At 44.5% G+C, this 20,661-nt stretch overlaps 1 protein-coding gene across 1 annotated transcript in view; it reads left to right on the top strand.

The window, feature by feature from the left end:
* Positions 1-20,661, top strand: part of myripb (myosin VIIA and Rab interacting protein b) — a 439,089-nt gene that overhangs the window by 293,246 nt on the left and 125,182 nt on the right. Inside the window, exon 4 of the mRNA XM_068049915.1 lies at positions 9,368-9,504. Coding sequence (XP_067906016.1) covers positions 9,368-9,504 — 137 coding nt within the window. The remainder of the gene's footprint in view (positions 1-9,367; positions 9,505-20,661) is intronic.

Genomic DNA, 20,661 nt, shown 5'->3' with positions numbered 1-20,661 from the left:
GGAGAGGCCCACCACGACCTCCAACACCGAGAAGGCCTCGCTGCATTTTACCATCGGCGGCGAGGCCTCGGTTCGGCCCCCACCCCCCCCCCACCGGCCCCCCGACCTTCATTTAAATATTAAAATTAATGAAAAAACATGCAAATCAATTTACCTTGTGGGATGGCCGCAGGGACGCCAATATTATAGCCGTCGGCGCCTTAGGAACTCCATTCAGAGCACCGAGGCGTGACACTGGTGTGGAGGGGGGAGCAGTGAAATCTTCAGGTCGGGAGGGGTGTGGGAGCGGGGAAAACCGCTCAGGTTGGTTGTGCAGATGGTGGGAAGGGGTTGAGGATCAAATGTTCTGAAGGTGGGGCGGTTAAAGGTTGTTACTTGAAAAATTGGTTTTCCCGGGGTATATGTAACTTTATTTATGGTGAACTCATTGAGGGGGTGGGAGAGGGGATGCAAATTTGAATAAAATTTTATGTCAACTATAAGTGCGACGGGGCCTTCCAACATTTAAATTAACATGAAGGGGTTGAAGCCCTTTAAAAATGCCGCCGCACCTGAGGGGTGGCGCCAGACGCCGGGGACGGCGCGGCTGCCCCCTCTACGTCATCGGGGGTGGTCACTCTGCCCCCTCCACTTAAAATGAGCCCCCGTGCAAAATATGGCGGGGGCTCAGCGATGGCGCATCTGCACAAGTGGACCGCCAAAATGAGAGTGCACCGCCGCACTTACGGCGTGCTCATAAATTTCCAGCCAATATATCCAGTGCTATCATGGTTGGCTTCCCATCCTTACCTTTCAATAGATATCAGCTTATCTAAAACTTTGCTGCCTCTATCCTATGCAGCATCAAAGCTCACCTGCCCATCCTCGCTTACTCACATTAGCACCTTGAGCTGGATTTTCCCTCTGGGGACGGGAACAGAATTGGGGACTGTTTCCGGGTCTTGAATCTTCCCCGGGGAGAAACAGCCACGAGTTGGCATTTTCATGGGGGCTTTCTCTTCAATGGCATGGAGACAGACTACCCGTCCAATTAAGTACAGTGGGCGGGCTCTGGAAACTGAAAGGCCAGTCAGAGGCCTTCCAGCTTGAGAGGAGCAGCAGGCTGTATTGGAAGGTATGAAAGAGAGAGGGTGCTTCAACATGGAGGCACCCTCTGACCAACCTTTTTACATCTTTCATTAAAAAATGGACTCAGCAGTCAGGCCACCATTGTGTGGTGGTGGGGGAATCCCACTAGACATCAGCCTGTGGCTGCTCTTGCACCCAAGCAGGGAGGGCCTTTAGGCCTGCCTGGAGCACTGCACCCCCAGGCCTGGTGCCAGGTGCCCACCTCTAGGCACCTAAATTGACCCCTGCCACTGTGGGAAGCTGAAGGCTGACTGAAAAATCCCAGTTGGCATCCTTTAGTTGGACTTAATTAGGCCCTTAACAAGCCTAATCAGTTGTGTGCCCTGCCAGTTCCAATCCTGCCTCTGCAAAAATGGCTCAGAGGCGGGAGGGAGCAGGGGAACTGACACGTCAGCTCCTTCCACCTCCAAATTCAGCACCGGCTAGGCTGAAACTCCAGCCCCTTGTCTCTCAGTGCCTCAACTTTAAAACTCTTATCCTGTATTCAAGTCATTACACAGCGTTTCCCACCTCTATCTCTGCCAATTCCTCCAGTCCAACAACCTCATCCCAAATTCCCTGAGCTCGCTATTCCTCTCAATCCTTCCTTACTCCTTAACCCATTGTTGGCAGTTGTGCCTTTAACACGCATGGGTCCTTTACTCTGGAATTCCCTCAGTAAACATCTTCATCTTTCCACCTCCCTCTCCTCCTATAAGACCTGCATTAAAACCCACCACTTTGATTGCTTTTGTTCATTCCTCTTAATATCGTCTTCATTCAAACAGCAGCAATATTTTTCCACACAACTGTGAAGCACCGTGGGATTTTTTTTCTATGTTAAAGACACTAACATGAAATAAAACTTGAAAAATGTCAGAGGAATCCTTCCTGTTGCAACATAGGCCAGAATTTAACGAGGAGGCGGTGGCCCTGCCCACTGGTTGGAAAGTTGAGGGCGAGCCCACCTTCGCTTGCTTTCAAAGCCATGACTGTATTTTACGGTCCTCAGGCAGTTAATTGCCTGCAATCATGGCTTCCACTCCTCTAAGAGAGGATGTCCCATCTCCAAGAGCTGCCGGCCAATCAGTGCTACTGGGAGTGGTGGCCACAGCTGGGACTGCAGCAGTCCCCAGAGCAGCAGCCATCGAGTAGGCCCAGAGAGCAGGGAAGTGGGGTCGGGGATCGCTGGGGCCAATCGGGTAGACCCAGGCAAGGGGTTGGGAGTCGGGTCGATTGAGAGGGTCTTCCAGTAGGGGAGGGGGGGATCCCTTCTGTGGGCAACAGGGTGTCCAATCAGGAAGAACCCCCCCTCCCCCCGCCCCATCATGGCCACAGGGAGGCCACCAGGTTTTACCAGCGGTGCTGGGAAGAGGCCCTTAAGTGGCCGTTAATTAGTCATTAAGGGCCTCATTTGACCCACGGGCGGGTGGTCCACCCATGTCCTTTCCCGCGCTGGTAAAATAGCAGCAGAGGTGGGCAAGCGACGGGCACGGTTCTCCTGCCATCCCACACAATTTTATGCCACCCACCTCCTAGCTCCCCCCGGGGGTTGGGGTGGGGAGGCATAAAATCCTGGCCATAATGTCAAACTGACAGAGGAAGATATTGACATTTTTGTGAGAGAAGTTGTTATGAGATAAGAATGAAACACAGATTTCATATATCAATATCTTCACCACATGTAAAGGTAGTCGTTTGGTAGTACAGAACTTGGGTATTACTGAAAATAGAGACATGTCAAAGCTTTTTGTCTTGCACTCAACAGGACAATTCGCAAGAAGACCAATGAAATGGAAAACAACAACTTTATACTGTATGAGAAGAGAGTCCTAATTGGTTGGCAAGTGAACTCTGTTTGGTAGAGGTGTTGCCATGGAGAATGCACAAGTTTATGGTGACTGACAGTTAACTGCCAAGCTTTGTTTGAAATTTAAACTAGGCAGCTTGACTCTGATTAGTCAAGTCAAGGAATGAACCAGCGAATGGCTGTCACTTATTTTGTTTATGTACATGTACACACATTGCGCCTGTTTCAGCTAAACAAAATAAGTGACAGCCATTCACTTGTTCATTGCTCAGGGCAATGCCTTGACCAATCAGAATCAAGTGGCCTTGTATAAAATTCAAACAAAGCTTGGCAGCTACCTGTCAGTCACCGTAAACTGGTGCACTCCCATGGCAATGCCTCTACCAATCAGAGTTCACTTGCCAACCAATCAGCACTCTCTTCTCATGCAGTGTACCTTACATTGGTATTCTTGAGGATTGTCCTGATGAGTGCAAGATGAAAAGCTTTAACATGTCTCTATTTTCAGCAGTACACATGTGAAAGTGTTTGTTAGCGCAGTGAAACCGATTTAATATTAGAAATGTGCATCCAATAAAGCGTTACATTAATGTAACACTTTAACTTGTCCTTAGACACCCCAAAGAGCTTCACATCCATTGGATTATTTCTAACCTGTTGTTTTGCAGGCTAACATGGCAGCCAATTTGTCCATAGCAAGATACCACATACAGCAAATGAGCTTCAGGGCCTCTTGATCGAATCTTGGTGGTGGTTGAGGAAGACCAGGACAAAGGGAGAACTCTCTGTTCCTCTTCAAGTAGTGCCACAAGGTCTTTAATGTTTCCCCCAAAAAAGCAAGATGGGATGTCGCATCCCAAAGACAATGCAGCACTCCTTCAGTACTGCACTGAAACTTCTTCCTGGATTATCTGTTTAAATCCTGGTCTAGATCTAGACCCCACAACCTTCAGACTCGGAGTCTTGAATATAATCTGCAAATGCCGCAATGTACGTTTCCTCCTCCCTAAATCTTCACTATATTGAAATTAAAACATCACACTCTCCTGCTATCACTTACTCTTTTGCAGAAATATCTTCCTCGATTTTATCTTTCTCCTACAATCTAAAGGAGCTTCATATACCACCTCATCATCAGTTTATCGTTTGTCTGCTCTTTTAAACCTAGTATTATCCACTGACTTGTTATTCACATAGAAACAGAAGTGCTTACAGATCAGGATCAAATCTTCCTATAGTCAATAATTCTGCTCTATCATTCTCCTACAATACAATGTAATAAATTCCCAACATCATTTTCTGTACAAACCCAAAACAAAAATGCATTAAGAAGGTATGGAATCTAATGAGTACCATATCATTTTGCTAAGTTTTATATATTTTTTAAATGTTGTCTAGGCTTTTTTGCACCATTTAAACAGTGATCCGTTTCAAGACAAAAGAACTACACCTTTTTAACTACTTGTACCTCATTGCAAGTAACAGTTTATCGGCTGAGTTCTTATTCAAAGCACAGCTCTGGTGCTGTTCTTGTGCTTTGCTAAAGAGCATCATCCCTGCATTTTGTTATGAGGCCTGTTGCTGCAAGTAGCCCCATGAGAGCTGCCACTGGTATTTCAGAGTACCGCCTCGTGAAGTGCAGGATCTGTTATCTGCACATCACTGCTGACTGAGCTTCTGAGAGAGCGTCATCTGGAATCCTGCATTTCGCTTTTGTTTTTGGAAAGCCTGTTTACTTTCAACTTCAGGGGAATAGATTTTCATCTGTGCTCGATTTTGGGCTCAGTGCCCGAGGATTGCTTAAAAAATAAATTGGTCCTCAGGCCCAAGGGAAGACTTCGATTCGGAGGCACCTGCCTCACCGGTAAGAGGTTTGCAGGTAAGTCCCAGAAGGGTGGGGGTGGGAAAAAGACAGCAGCTCAGGGGGTGCTGATGGCAGCTGGCAAGAGTATTGTGGATTCAGGGGGAGCAGCTTTACTCCTGGCTCCACTGAAATTATAAAAACAATCATTTTACTTGCCTTTTTGATGGCGGTCCCTGGCTAGGCTGTGTCGACATCTCAGAAACCCCAAGTGCAGCTGAATGAGGCCTGCTGTGTTCAGGGAAGCCCAATTTCTGGAATGAGTCCCTAAGCAGGTGCTGGCCTCCTCATTAGCAAAGGGAAAGGGCCTAACTAGACCTGTTTTAGACAGGTGTCCCAGACGCTGGAAAAATGGCCTGAAGCAGTTTTGGGTCAGACACTTTGCAGGCGCTTTTTGGTCGCAGGGCAGTGTGCCCCGCAATTGGCCCTTTCGGCACTCATTGTAGTCCTTTAAAGGGCACAACACAGGCCAACCTCTGCCCCTTCCGATATCTTGTTCTGATTGAGGCTGCTTGCTGTATTAACAAAAAAAATTGGCTTGTTTTGCCGTACAGTTTTGTGGGGTAACATAAGGCAAGTCGGTGCCCAAGTACTTTGAATGCTGCAGTTTTTACCACAACGTCGACTAACTAATTCAACACGTCAGCAGATACATATTTAATTGCATGGCTTAATTAAGCAGGGGGTTGCCAACATCTTGAAACTCTAACTTTCAGTATTGCAGAGGCTACTGCTGTTGACTGTGGTGAAAGCACAGTGGTCATCACTAGTGCGATTGAGTTTTCTGTTGGATCTTATTTTGACAAACCCTGTAATGACATTATTTGCCATTCCAGAGCCTCCTCTGTGTGTATATAGAAGTGAGGAGGGATAATATTGCTCTGGAGATACAGAAATACATGGCGTTGCTTATGCTTTGGACAGTTCTATTAAGTTTCTGTGCAGTAATGCTAACTCAGGCATACTTTCCGATTGCATAAAGATGCATAAGTGAGAGCCATTGGTTTTTTCATCGCAGTGTTGCAGTACTTTTGCATTTTTCCCCTTTCTTGATGGTCAGGTTTAGTCACTGCTCTTGTGCACAATCAGCAACCTTGTTGCTGAACATCATACCCAGGGTGGTCAGTGTGAGCAGGGTTAGGGTTAGATTAGCAGTCAATGGATGCCCTGCATCTGAATGGGGTATTAACTGTCTAATATCTCTTCACAGATCAAGGACAATTGTATAGCTCTGGTCAGCGCTACAGCTGATATTCAGCATGTAGACAGAAATCATTCCTTTTGTGATAATTAAAATGCGTTAGTGGCATTGGTAATAGCAGCACGTTGCAGCCCAACATGCAGGTGATGCTTCTACGTGTTTCCGAGAATTCATTTTTCTTTAAAATAAGGATTGTTAGCTGGTACGTGGACTGGAATGTAGGTTATGAACAAAAATTCCATTCCTTCGTAGCCGCATGCTCTGAGATTGCTCAACTATTACCAGCTTAAAAGCATTCAAATCTGATACTTAAAATGTTTTGTTGCCATGTGTCATTTAGAGCTTGGGTTGTAAGAAAAATATGGACCATAAACTTTGCATATATTTGCATTGATTTGTGTGTAATGACATTTAAGACTGTGATTTCAAGATTGTTGTAGCATTTGTGGAAGATTAGAATTTTCATTTTTTTCCCAGCAAGGTATAATTTAAATGGGAAAAATATTCAGGAAGGGGATTAAATGATTGTGCTATGTGTGTACAGAAAAATAAAGTGTTATGGTTGAATCTATAAAACAAGTGCTGTTTTCAAGTTAGCTCATAACTGTTCAAATAAAAATTGCACAATTAAAAATATATTTTCAATAACTATTGCTGCAAACTATTGGCCTAGATTTCGAGGTCAGCAGCAAAGTGATTGCTCTCATCGCTGACCTCAAAGAAAGCTGTCACAAGGATCTAGCGAGCTCTGTCTTGCCAATTTTCCCCTATTATAATGCCAGTTTCATTCTGACACCAGCTGTTGGGGATCTCTGGCATCTAGGAACAGTGAAATCATCAAGCAGGCTGAGTAGCCAATCAGATTGAAGATTTCTCACAGACAGCAAACCAGGACATAAAAAGCACTGATTAGCATTCACTTTTTAATCATTTTACAGAGAGCAAAATAAAGATTGGGATTAAGGTAGAAGCTGAAATATAATTATTTTTATTTTTTAGACGTATATTTAACATGAATGACACTTTAGACTTTGAAAATTAGCCTTTCAGGGCCAGAGAGGTTTCTCAATGGTCATTATGACTTCATATGCTGTTATAAACTCAGTTACACCTCATTCAACAAGACGTAACATTTTCAATAACTTTTTACAGTGAGAATAGTTCATAAAAAGTTGAAGTTCACGTCAAATCACTGATTTCTGTGCTGATTGTATCTGCGAAGACTGCAACAGCGTACCCTGTGGAGGAGCAGGATACCTCTGGACAGCAACCTAGTTTCCATGTTTAACTGCACATGTGCGGATGCCTGAGATTTCTGTCAGTTTCACAGAGTAATGACGGCAAATGCTGACAGTTTCGCAATCGTTACAGTATGAAATCCAGGCCAGAGTGTTTTGATGAAAGGGGCATATTAACCTAGCAGGAAATTTCTTCCACATATATACTGATTCTTAAAATATCTGCCCTTCTAGCAGCAGAATTCTTACCTAATCAGCCAAAAGGTTGACACTTTCTTCAGCTGAATATCGAACAATGAGGTTGCACAGGTGAATCCAAGGAGAAAAACTCTGTTTGTCAAAGAAGTTACCACTTTTCCTTTGGATCAGTTGGAAATGGAAGGTCGAACTCGACTGGCACAGCACGAAATATAAAGGGGATCTCCATGATCAGTACAGTGGCATTAGCCTAAGGATGGACATACTTGCCCAGGAGGGACTGCAACCAAGGTTCACTAGACTGGTTCCTGGGATGAGGGGATTCTCCTATGAGGAGAGATTGAATAGAATAGACCTATATTCCCTGGAGTTTAGAAAAATGAGAGGTGATCTCATTGAAACATATAAAATTCTTAAGTGGGTTGACAGGGTAGATGCTGAGAAAATGATTCCCCCAGCTGGGGAATCTACAACATGGGATGACGGTCTCAGAATAAGTATTTTGCCATTTCGAACTCAGATGAAGATAAATTCTTTCACTCAAAGACTGTGAATCTTTGGAATTCTGTACTCCAGAGAGCTGTGGATGCTCAGTTGTTGAGTATATTCATAGGAACATAGGACTTAGGAGAAGGAGTAGGCCATTCGGCCCTTCGAGCCTGCTCCATCATTCGAGAAGGTCATGGCTGATCTGGTTGTGGTCTCAGCTCCACTTTCCTGTCTGCCCCCCACAACCCTTGACTCCTTTGTCTATCAAAAATCTATCTAACTCGGCCTTGAATAAATTCAATGAGCCAGCCTCCACTGCTTTCTGGGGAAGAGAATTCCACAGACTAACGACCCTCTGAGAGAAAAGATATTCTCCTCATCACCGTTTTAAAAGGGAGACCTCTTATTCTTAAATTGTGTCCCCTAGTTCTAGTCTCCCCCACAAGAGGAAACATCCTCCTGGTATCCACTCTATCAAGTCCCCTCAGGATCTTATATGTTTCAGTAAGATCACCTCTCATTCTTCTAAACCCCAATGGGTATAGGCCCAACCTGTTCAACCTTTCTTCATAAGATGGCCCCTTTAGCCCCGGAATTAGTCGATTGAGCCTTCACGACAAAGGTCAATAGATTTTTGGGCACAAAGGGAATTACGGGACGTGGGGATAGTGCAGGAAGGTGGAGTTGAGGTAGAAGATCATCTATGATCTTGTTGAATGGAGGAGCAGGCTCGAAGGGCCAAATGGCCTACTCCAGATCTTATTTCTTATGTTCTTGTGTAAAGCTAAAATGGGCATTTTTAACTCCCAGCGGGAGCAGACAATAATCTTGAACAGCAGTTTGAATCAAAGGGCTGGTACATTTTAATTGTGGAGCTTAATGTGAATCCCAATGGCCAGCTGCTTGCCTGTTTCCAACAATAATCAGCAGCTGACTAGAAAGAGAAGACGTTCGGGCAGCTCTGAGGCTGCCCACCAGCTACAATAAAAGGCTTCCAGCAACAAGTTAAATCGGAGCTGGGTAGGGTTGGGGGAGGGGGTTGGCAGTAGCCTGGAACAGCAGTCCTGGACTTTTTTCTGGTGCCTAGTATTTGACCTTTCTGGCTTCCCATCACATTTACTTGGCGAGGAATGCTCAGGAGCAGGATATAATGGCACTGGGGTCCCATGTAAAGCATGGCTGTCAGCTCAATGTGCATAAATAAAACTCACAAAATGCTTGTATTTGAATTGAGTGGTTAGGCCCTCCTTCCCTATCACACTTATCTTGAAACAACATTTTTAATTTCGGGCTATTGTATGAACACAAGCTGGACTATTTTCTAGTTTTTAACCCCATATGTGCCATTAGACGTTCGAGACAAAAATGCACAATATTTGTATTAGCGCGTTATTCAGCCGATCAAACTTTTTCTATGCGTAGTATTTCTAAAATTGATTTTTTTTTTGTTCTTGTTCCTTTAGGCTTCTGAGGACCCAGTCTTTGGAATGGTACTACAATAATGTCAAGGGCAGATTCAAACACTTCGGCAGTGCTAAGGTGGTTCACACGTTATACAAGAAACGCCTTGCAGGCAGGGGGAGCCCGTCAAACATACTAGGTATTTACAAATCAGCCTTTATGGTAGATTTTGCTCTCATCATTCCATCTTATATATACATTATTATAAAGTCTCCATGTAATGTTATCATAATAATAGTGTCACAAATGCAAGTGCAAGAATGGTAACTTAGAATTTAAGGATGCTGTTCACACTGCATCCAATCAATAGAATTCGATTCAACACAGAGAGAAACCTTGAGTATTCAGTGGGTCATCACGCTATCCTTTGTCCTTAGGCATCAAGATTCAAATCTACCTTACAACAGGAAGGTGAAACTTTCCTGTCTCTGGCCACTGTAAGAATCATCAGTGAAATGAGGTCGGAGAGACTCCAAGCCAGTTTTAGTTAGGTGTAAGTCTATGGCGAAGGCTGCTCATTTTTCATGGAGTCTCTCAAGGGGTGCAAAGCTGGCGGGATAGGGAGCACAATGGCGAGGACAGAAACGGACATGATGACCTGTATAGAAGTTTCAAAGTGGTGATTGGTGGTCACCAGTTGCCCTCAGTATACAAGATACCAGAATTGGAGAAGTGCAGAGATCTTGAAGGCTTGTAGGGCTGGAGAAGGTTATCCGAGCCAGCCATCCATCTTCCATCCTTTATAAACTTGTGCTCATTCAAATCTCTGCTGCCTGTATCCTAACTCACACCAATCCCCACTCATCCATCACATAATCCCTGAGCTTGCTGACCTATATTGGCTCCCACTGCAGCAATGCCTCAATTTTAAAATGTTTATTGTTATTTTCAAATCCTTCCAAGGCCTCATCCCTCCCTATCTCTGTAACCTCCTTCACCCCTACAACCAATATTGCCTCTAAGCTGCGCTGGTGAGCGACCATGCAGCAGTCTGCGAAGGGAGAAGCAGAGTTACGTTTCAGGTCAGTGACCTTCCATCAGAACTGGCAAAGGTTAAAAATGTAATAGGTTTTAAGCAAATAAAGTGGGGATGGGAGAAAAGAGAACAAAAGGGAAGGTGTTGATAGGACAGAGGGCCAGAGAGATTAACTGACAAGGAGGTCATGGGGCAAAGACAAAGAGTGTGTTAATCGTATGGTGAAAGACTATTGGTCTTGAATAGAAAATTGGTTCCTCACTTACACAGCGGATTCTTTACCGGCTCCAAATCCCAAACAGCTCCCCACTTTGGGAAATTTTCCGAGACCTACACCTCTCCTTGTTGAAGCACACCTTCATTAGATTTCACATAGAGTTTGCCTCGCCTGCAACGTATCACATCTGCACACATAGCGGTATCCCAAGATTGTGCCACATGATACATCCAATACAAGACACTCCTGCCCTTTCAGACATGTAGTAAAAAGATTGCAGTGGTCTGGAGGTCTTTGATTAGAATCTGCTACTGCATAATCTTGAAGTTTGAAGAAGTGCAAAATATACTCTCATTGTTATGTATAAGCAAGGACACAACCAGCTCTCTCCTGTCTCTAGATTGTGCATTTATTCTAGATTGATACTGAATTGTGGGTTGTTCCCAGGTGATTTATGTTTCTTGCATGTTAACATTTGTTTACTTTTTACCATTACGCATTTTCTATTTTTCGTCCAATAAATTATCCCTATTTTCACTTTAGTCTTTTCCCTGTTTATATCTAGCCATTTGATTACTCCTTTTTCCTTTTTCTAACTTGTTTTCCTCATGAGTATTATCCTCAGCTATTTTCTCTTCAAAATTAACCACAAATAAATGCAACCACACTGGTTGGTTTTATTTTCCTAACCCTATCCTCCAAACTCTTCCTTGTCTCTTCCCCTTTTAGCTATTCTGACACCCACCCTGTTCAGATGTAATCCATTTTTGCAGATAAGCCCCATCTGTACCAGAACTGTCACTAATGCCCAATGAAGTGTAATCCACCTTCCTGATCCACATCTTTAGCCATGCGTTGATTTCCCTACTCTTTCCTGTCCTTCCCTATTTGGCGTGTGGCTGGGGAAGTAATCCTGAGATTACCAGCCATGAAGTCCTGATTCTAAACCTGTTTCCTAATCTCCTAAATTCATTTTGCAGGACTTCAGGCATTTCTCTACCTACATCACTGGCTCCCACAAGGACCACACTAACTGCTGCTTTACTGACCCTTCCATAATCTATTCCAGTCTATTTGATTTGTCTCTTATCCTACCATCTGGGAAGCAACAAAGCATCTAGGACTGTCGATCTGGACTGCAAAAGACTGTGTCAGTCTTCAACAGCAACAACAACTTATATTCATATGATTCATTTAATGTAGTAAAATGCCTCAAGGTGCATCACAGGAGTGTTATAAAATAAAATCTGACACCGAGCCACGTAAGGAGATATTAGGGCAGATGACCAAACGTTTGGTCAAAGAGCTAGGTTTTAAGGAGCGTCTTAAAGGAGGTAAGAGAAGTGAAGAGGTTTAGGGAGGGAATTCCAGAACTTTTAGGGCCCAGCAGCTGAAGGCACGGTCGCCAAGTGCAGAGTGATTAAAATCGAGAATGCTCAAGACGCCAAAATTGGAGAAACTCAGAAAACGCGGAGGGTTATGGGGTTGGAGTAGATTACAGAGATAGGGAGGGGCGAGGCCATGAAGGGATTTGAAAACGAGGATGAGAATTTTAAAATCGAGATGTTGCTTAACCAGGAGCCAATGTCGGTCAGTGAGCACGGGGTGATGGGTTATCGGGACCTGGCAGCGTTTAATGACACCATTTAACTAATCTATATATGTACATAAAAAGTTTTGTGTTGCCATTAATATATGAATATAGGAACACTGTTGGCTCTCTCATTGATCTGTGCTACCCACATAATATTATGGATCATGTGATTATGAAGGAGTAATAAGCTCCAAGAATCTGATTCTACAACAAACACAAAAAGTAGTCATTGCAGTCCCACAACAAAAACTGACAATTTAAACAACACAAATTATAACTCTAACCATTTAAAAAGTTTCAGTTAAAAGTTCAAGTGCGTTAAGCCAACTGTAAAACATGTAAAAACTTTAAATTAATTGAAGATTTAAGGAATAAGCATCTGCAGAGTAGTCTGGGACCAGAATTACAATCAGCCCAGTTTAATATTTGTGATTGATGGAGATGAGATTAGTAAGGAGTCATATGTATCAGTTGCTGAGGCCCATTCAATTCCATTAAAATGAAGTTCATGAATGATACAGACGGTTAGTAGTTTATTGGAAAAGCAGGAATATATTTACTGTGTGACACTTATTCTGGCATTTCATTCACAGGGATAGACTATGAATTGTCTTGGGATGTTTTGCGATGTTAAAGGCGCTACATAAATGCAAGTGGTTGCGTTTATTCTCTATCCCTTCAGTGATCATTGTTAGCAAAATGTGTTAACGTGGGCATGAGGTTAATCTTATTCTAAAACACAGGCATTTGGAATTCACAGCTAATAACATCAGTGCACTTGTGTTCATTTAGACAAAAAAGTTTCGCCTGAAATTTCCTATTAGCTCTGTTGTCAAATGATTTCACGCTCACAAAACAAATGTGCTCAAAGTCTGTGATAAATGGGGTCCGATGGTCTGAAATGTCACAGAACACAGTATGCTGCTGCAGCACTGAATGTCCCAGTGGTAGCTGTATTGCAGATGGAGAAAGGGCTTTGTCAAGAGGAATTGAGTCTTATTTCTAATGGCAGTATTTGAAGAGCTATTGATGGCAATACTCATTTTCATTACAATTAATGGACATGCAAATAGCAAAATATGAATCCTCTTAAACATGATCCTACCATGGCCTGTACAAAAATATTGTAGGCTATATAAATCGTTGACCCACTTCCAGGTGGCTGTTACTTATTATAAGGTCAGATGCAATCTCTAGAGAGTCCTGTTTGATCATGATCATATGTTCCAATGGGATAGGCATTCTGTAAACCACAGCTCATCCAAAACTCTGCTAACCATATTCCATTAAGCACCACGTCCCATTCACCCATCGTATTAGCTTTCAGTCCCACTTGGCTCAAATCTAAAATTTTCATTCTTGTGTTTAAATCTCTTAATTGCTTTGCCTGCACCTATTTCCGTAACTTTTTACAGCCCTGCAAGCCCCCTTCCAACTTCTCATCCTTTAGCTGCTTGTGTAAACCCCTTTTGTTTCACCATTGGCACCATGGCTGGAATTTCCACTCCCCACCCCACCACGCCCACAGGAGTGGGCTGGTTGTGGGGCGGCTGTAAAATTGAGTGAGGAGCGGGGGGGCGTTTGCGATGTCTTCCCGCCCCCACTGCAATTTTATTAGGGGCGGCATCAGCGTGGAACGCCCCGCCCACCCCAGCCCAATCAAGGCCCTTATGCGGCTAATTAATTGCCACTTAAGGGCCTCCTCCCGCCGCCGCTGGTATTTTACCAGCAGTGGGCGGGCCGCTGAGGTCCCCAGGGGGACCATAAAATCCTGGCATGGCTCCCCAGGCCTGGCAGAGGCAGGCTTGCCCCCAGCTTTTTGGCTGGTGGGTGGGGCCTCCCACCCAATGTAAAATTCCGTCCCATGTCTTCAGCCACCCGGGCCGCATGCTCTGGTCAAATCACTCCACCTGCGTCAGTGTCACCCGTGACTCCCTGGTAGGACTGAGTCAGAAGTTTATGGATTCAAGCTCCACTCCAAAGTCATAACCCAGGTTGACACTTCAGTGCAGCACTGAGGGAGTGCTGCATTGTCAGAGGTGCTGTCTTTCAAATGAGGCATTAAGCTGAGGCCCCATCTGCTCTCTCATATAAATGGGATATAAAAGATCCCATGACTCTATTCAGAGAGGTGCAGGGGTGTTTCCTTGGTGTTCAAGCCAACAGTTATCCCTCACCCAGCATCACTAAAACAGATTATCTAGTCATTTATCACATTATTATTTGTGGGTCTTTGTGTGCAAAGTGACTTCTATATTTTCCTACATTCCAAAATACTTAATTGGCTTTAAAGCACTTTTAGACGTCCTGAGGTTGTGAAAGGTGCTATATAAATCCAAGGCTGAAATTTTACTGTGGCCAGACGGGAGCTGTCCACCGACCGAAATGTCGATGGCAATCCCACCTCTGCTGGGCCTGGTGATCCAGGCCGGACTTTACAGTCCACAGGCCCTTAATTGGACCTCGGTGGGACTTACACCTCATTGAGGCAGGCGGTCCTGCCTAATGGAGCTAGTAGCCAATCAGTGGGCTGGCAGTGCATAGTCCCAGCACTGCCACCGGGAGCAGTGGCCACTTCTGGGGCTGCAACCCGGCTGAAAACTGAAGATGTCGGGGAGCCCCGGAGAACAGGTAAATTTTTGTGGCCTACTGGGGGCAGTCAGCCAGGCCCCGGCGAGGCAAGGGGGGTTGATTGGAGGGACGGGTGGCGTGTTGGGCATTGGGAGCGGTTGGGGCATCGGGAACAGCCCCCCATCGGGCACAGAGTGCTTGATCAGGAGGGGCCCCCTTCCCAGGTCGTCAGAAGGCCATCTACCTTTATCACGCGGCTTTTCTGATGCCTCAGCCACCTGCCTGCCAACCATAAAATCCCTGTGGTGGCAGGCGGAGGCCCTTAATTGGCCATTTAAGGGCCTTGATTGGCCTGGGGCGGGCGGGCTGTTTCCTGCCGCCACTGCCCCGCATAGAATGGTGGCGGAGGCAAGCGCAGGTCAGGAAGGGCCCCGGAGCCTCCCACTCCATTTTACGCCCCTCCCCAAACAACACCACAAGCCCACTCTTTGAGGAGGGCATAAAATTCCGGCCCAGGTTTTTCATCTTCATCTCCCTCTCTTTCTTTTAAGACCCTCCTTAAAATCTGCTCCTCAAGTTTTTGGTTATTCCTCCTCTGGCATGAGAACCATTTTTCCTTCGGCTTCTGTGAAGCACCTTTTCTATGTTTAAGGCGCTATATGAATGCAAGTTGTTGTGTTGCTCATTAAGAGCAAGTTTAAAACTGGAGCTTTAGTCGAGGCACTGAACTGGTGAAAGGGTCTGCAGGCTGAGAGGGGGGAAAGTATCCAGGGCTCCCATTCCTCAGTGCTGTTCAGTAACTCCAGCTGGAAAATGTACATCTATCGATGTCAGTTGAAGACAAGAACTGACTCTGCTGTGATGCTCCATGAAGTTGAATAGCTTTCTGACACTTAGGGGTGAAATTGTTTTTTGCCAGTCATAGGAAATGGGCTCATTGCAAATTATAATATGGTGGTAGTAATTATTTGAGGCAGTTTTGGGATGACTGTTGGGGGAAATGGTTCAGAAGACTTAGCAGCATCTCTTTGATCCTATTACTATGTGTAGATCAGGTTTCCAGCAGACCTGAAAGATGACTAGCAATATTTTTTGAAGAATAGTTCAGGAGCAGATTTTTCTTGATGGATTTGAAGCAGTGGGCTCTAAGACTCAATTTTATTCCATTTACTGCCCCTAATTTGTCCCACAACAGAAGGTAATATGGTGGAAAATCCAGTCCATTATCCACATTCAGTATTTGCAGTTACTATTCCCTTCAGGACTTATTGATCTTCTTTGCACAGAAGAGCTTTGCAAAAGAAAATTAACTTTTAATGCAGGGTCTTTAAAAACAATGTATCTTCTTGTGAGTTTCAAAAAGGGGAATCCAGACAGAAGACAGTTGTTATATATTGTTGTATTATCTGTAAAGTGCTAGGAACTAATTAGCTAGGAATTAGTTATGTGTAAGTGTTCCAGTGGGGCCACATTCATGGCTGCACTGGAGAGTCATATGATATGTAAACGAAAACCAGTTTCACCAGTCCTACAGCAGGCAGTATGTTGGATGAACAAATAAATGAAAAGCTTAAGCCTTTCCAAGTTTAAAGTGTGATTATTTCCAACATCTGGGAACCAGAAAATAACAGAAGACATAAATAGTGGTAGCGAGTGTCTGTGAGTAAACCTAGAACATTTTAAAAGAATTAGATTGGGAAAATAGACCCAAATTAGTGCTAGAGAGAGAGAAAAAAAAACTGAGTGACTCGTGTGAAAATGAAAATGAAATGTCAGTCGGGACAGGAATGAAGGCACAGCTACAGCCCATAATGAGTTGGAAAGCTGATGATGTCGTCGAGGCATTTGAGAAGTTTAAATAAAAGTGCAGAATGACATTCAGTAGTTTCCTAAAAGGCACTAGTGAAGAGGAGAGGGTGAGCTATATCCTTCTGTGGGCTGGAGATAAAAGATTACATTTATTTAACAGCTGGAACCTAAGTGAAGAGGACAGCAGAAACCCAGACAAAATTTTTGAAAGATTCAGCACCCACCTCCAGCCAAAATTAAGTCATACCAATATGAATTTCAAGGCCTCAGACAGGAGCTAGGTGAGCCTATCGACAATTTTGTAACAAGATTGAAAAATGCAGCTGGAAAATGTAAATTCAAGGACATAGATGAATGGCTGATAGATCAGCTCTTTTGGGGTTCTGCACATCCTGAAGTACAGAAAGCTCTAATCAGAAAGGACAAGCTCACAATATCGCAGGCTGTAGACACTGCCAGAGCACATGAAGCCACGAGCAGACAGATGAAGACACTGACTACGCAAATGACTAGCCTTCAGTTAAGCCAAGAGAAAGGCAGCAGGATTGATGCAGTCAAACAACAATGACCAAACAGAGTGAAACACGTGCAGGAGCTGTGGACGACCACAAGAACTGACAGACAGAAGGAAATGTCCCACATATGGATCAATCTGCAGAGCTTGCGGAAAGACCAATCACTGGGAAAAGACGTGCAGAACAAGGCAAGAAGGTGGTAGACGAGTCATCAGAGACAGAGTAATAGGGCGAAGGAATAGTGAAAGAAACCAAAACATCCATACCCTGGAAGATGGCGATGGGTTTGAGAACATGATAGACATAGGAAACGTAGAGTTGCACGAAATGTCTGGATGTGACAGCTCCCAAAGAAAAGAAATTCACACAACCATTCAGATCAGGAAGAGGCTGAGAAACAAGCCCACAACGATGAAGGTGAAGGTGAAGATTGATACTGGAGCGCAGAGTGACATCATCCCACTCAGACTATACCAGCAGATCTTTCCTGAAAATTTGGAAGAAAATGGTTATCCAAGGAAAGGTGCTCTGCAACCAAACAACATCATGCTAACAGCGTACGGGATAACTGAGATTCAACAGCTAGGAACAACTCAAATCAGAGGGACACACAAAGCAAAAGATGTTAACTGTATATTCTATGTCACAGAAACAGATGGTCCAGCTGTCCTGGGGCTAAGCAGTTGTGAAGAGCTGCAGATTATCTCAGTAAACCATGAGGTGAAGGAGGTGACACTGAGGGTTGAAGATAGTACACCCATTGAAAAGCACCCTCTGATCAGTTGCAAAGAAGATCTGGTACAAATGTACCCAGACTGTTCTGATGAGACAGTTGGATGCTTCGAAGATTTTGAGTATCACATCATTATTGACCCAGCGATGAAACCAGTGATTCATCCCCCACATAAAGTACCAGTAGAATTAAAAGGAAAGCTTGAAAGAGAGCTCCAAGAAATGGAAGATGTCATGCTAGGGCACCCCCCCACCCCCCACTCCCCAGCCAAGAATAAGGCACATTAATTTTGTCATGAACATTGATTTTAAACTGTTACTGGAGCGAGGAAATGACTTGTTAAACAGTCAGTTGTGGCTGGAAAAGACATTTACATATTAACAGACGGTGCTTGTGTAGACAAAGGACCATTACCTGTCACATTCAACCCACAATGGATATTGATCAATGGACAGTGAGGGGGTGGGGAAGCGCATTCCAGGGTCTGCTGGGGTGATGCAATATACAGGGGCCAGGACTGGTTGGACCAGCTGGTCATATGACTAACTGGCTGTTCCAGGGGTCTTTTGAACTAGCCACAGAGAGTTGGAACTCAAAGACTGTTTGCTGCTGGACCGAGAAGATCTCTCCTGTCTGCTCCTATCTCTTTCTCACAAGCCTCTGAATCCATTGAAGACACATGAACCTCAAGAGAGAAAAGTCTCCTACAGTGAACAAGGTTTAAGAAGAATACTGGACCCCAACGAAAAGCAAGATCTACCTACAATCAAGGACTCGACAGTGAGCTCGAAGAACCATAACAAAAACTCTTCAGATATTGCCTCAAACATTTCCACTTTATTTTTCTTCTGCTCTTTTCTGTCTTTCTTTGCATCTGTGTAAATTCTGAAGTATTTAGTTTTTTGTGATTGTCATAAGCTTTCTTTTTCTACTTCAATTTATCCTGTAAGCTTCTAGATAACCAGGGGCTCTAGATTTGGCCGTATCACCCTTTTTCCTCATGAGGACATGTCTGCACTATGCCTGTAGTATCTTGCTTTTGAATGCCTCCCACTGGTTTGCCACTGATTTTCCTTCAAGTAGCTGTATCCAGTCCACTATCGCCAGGTCACCTCTCAGTTTCTTAAATTTTGCCTTTCCCCAATTTAGAACTTTTACTCTTGTTGTATCTTTGTCCTTTTCCATGATTATGCTAAAACTAACTTTATTATGGTCACTATCTCCAAAATGGTCACTCACTGCTACATCATCCACTTGCCCAGCTTCATTCTGAAGACTAAACCTAGAATTGTGTCCCCTCTCGTTGGGCTTGTTACGTGCTGGCTAAAAAAGTTCTCTTGAACACAGTTCAAGAATTTTGTGCCCTCTGTGCCCTTCACTCTGTTTGTATCCCAGTTGATATTGGGGTGGTTGAAATCCCCAGCTATTATTGTCCTGTTATTTTTGCACTCAGAAATTTGCCTACATATTTGTTCTTCTACCTCCCTCTCACTCTTTGGGTGTTATTAGTGCACTCCTGGTAGTGTGGCTGCCCCTTTTTTATTTCTGAGCTCCACCCATATGGCCTCATTTGATGATTCATTTAGCATATCATCCCGCCTCACAGCTGTTATTGATTCCTTAACTAATAATGCTACACCCCGTCCCGTTTTATCCCCCTCTCTATCCCGCCTGAAAACTCTATATCCAGGGATGTTGAGCTGCCATTCTTGCCCTTCTTTAAGCCAAGTTTCCATTCTAGCAATGATATCGTGTTGCCATATGTCTATCTGTGCCCTCAGCTCATCGGCTTTATTTACTATACTCCTTGCATTTAAATAAATACCCTTTAACACTGCCAAATTCCTGTGCTGCACACTTTTTAACCTTTTCTTTTTCTGAGTTTCAGAGTCACTTGCTAATTTTCTGCCTCCTGTTCCCTGCCCTGAAATTGTCCTTTCTAAGACTGCGCTCAGGTTCCCATCCCCCTGCCAATCTAGTTTAAACCATCCCCAACAGCACTAGCAAATCTTCCTGCAAGGATATTTGTCCTAGTCCTGCTCAGGTGTAGACTGTCCAGGTTGTACAGGTTCCACCTTTCCCGGAACCGGTCCCAATTCCTCAGAAATCTGAAGCCCTCCGTCCTGCACCATCTCTCCAGCCACGCATTCATCTGTGTATTTTCCTATTTCTATACTCACTAGCACGTGGTCTTGGGAGTAATCTGGAGATTACTACCTTTGAGGTCCTGCTTGCTAATCTCTTTCCTAACTCCCAAAACTCAGCCTGCAGGACCTCATCCCTTTTTCTTCGCATATCTTTAGTATCAATGTGGACCACGACCTCTGGCTGTGCACCCTCGTCCTCCAGAATGCTCTGTAGCCGCTTGGTGATATTCTTGACCCTTGCACCAAGGAGGCAACATACCATCCTGGAATCAAGTCTGCGACCACAGAAACGCCTGTCTGTTCCCCTAACTATAGAGTCCCCTACCACTATTGCTCTCTTGTCTTTTTTCCTCCCTCCCTGCACAGCACCCATGGTGCTGTGGTCATGAGTCTCGCTGCACTCTCCAGAGGAACCCTCTCTCCCATCGGTGCTCAAAACTCAATACTGGTTAGAAAGTGGGATGCTCTCCGGGGGCTCCTGCACTACTTGCCTTGACCTTCTTGTCTGTCTGGCAGCCACCCAGTCCCTCTCTGCCTGCACTCTGTTAAGCTCAGGGGTGACTACCTCCTGAAACGTGCTGTCACGTTGTTCTCTGCCTCGTGGATGTGCCACAGTGACTCCAGCCACCGCTCGAGTTCTGAAACCCAGAGTTCAAGCTTCTGCAGCTGGTGACACTTCCTGCAGATATGTTTGTCAAGGACACATGGTGCGTCCACAACTTCCCACATACCAC

The sequence above is a fragment of the Heterodontus francisci genome, chromosome 2, assembly GCF_036365525.1.
Source record: "Heterodontus francisci isolate sHetFra1 chromosome 2, sHetFra1.hap1, whole genome shotgun sequence".
In the NCBI taxonomy this organism is placed as follows: Eukaryota; Metazoa; Chordata; class Chondrichthyes; order Heterodontiformes; family Heterodontidae; genus Heterodontus; species Heterodontus francisci.
The sequence above is the reverse complement of the archived record's forward strand: the minus strand, read 5'-3'. Positions and strand labels throughout refer to the sequence as shown.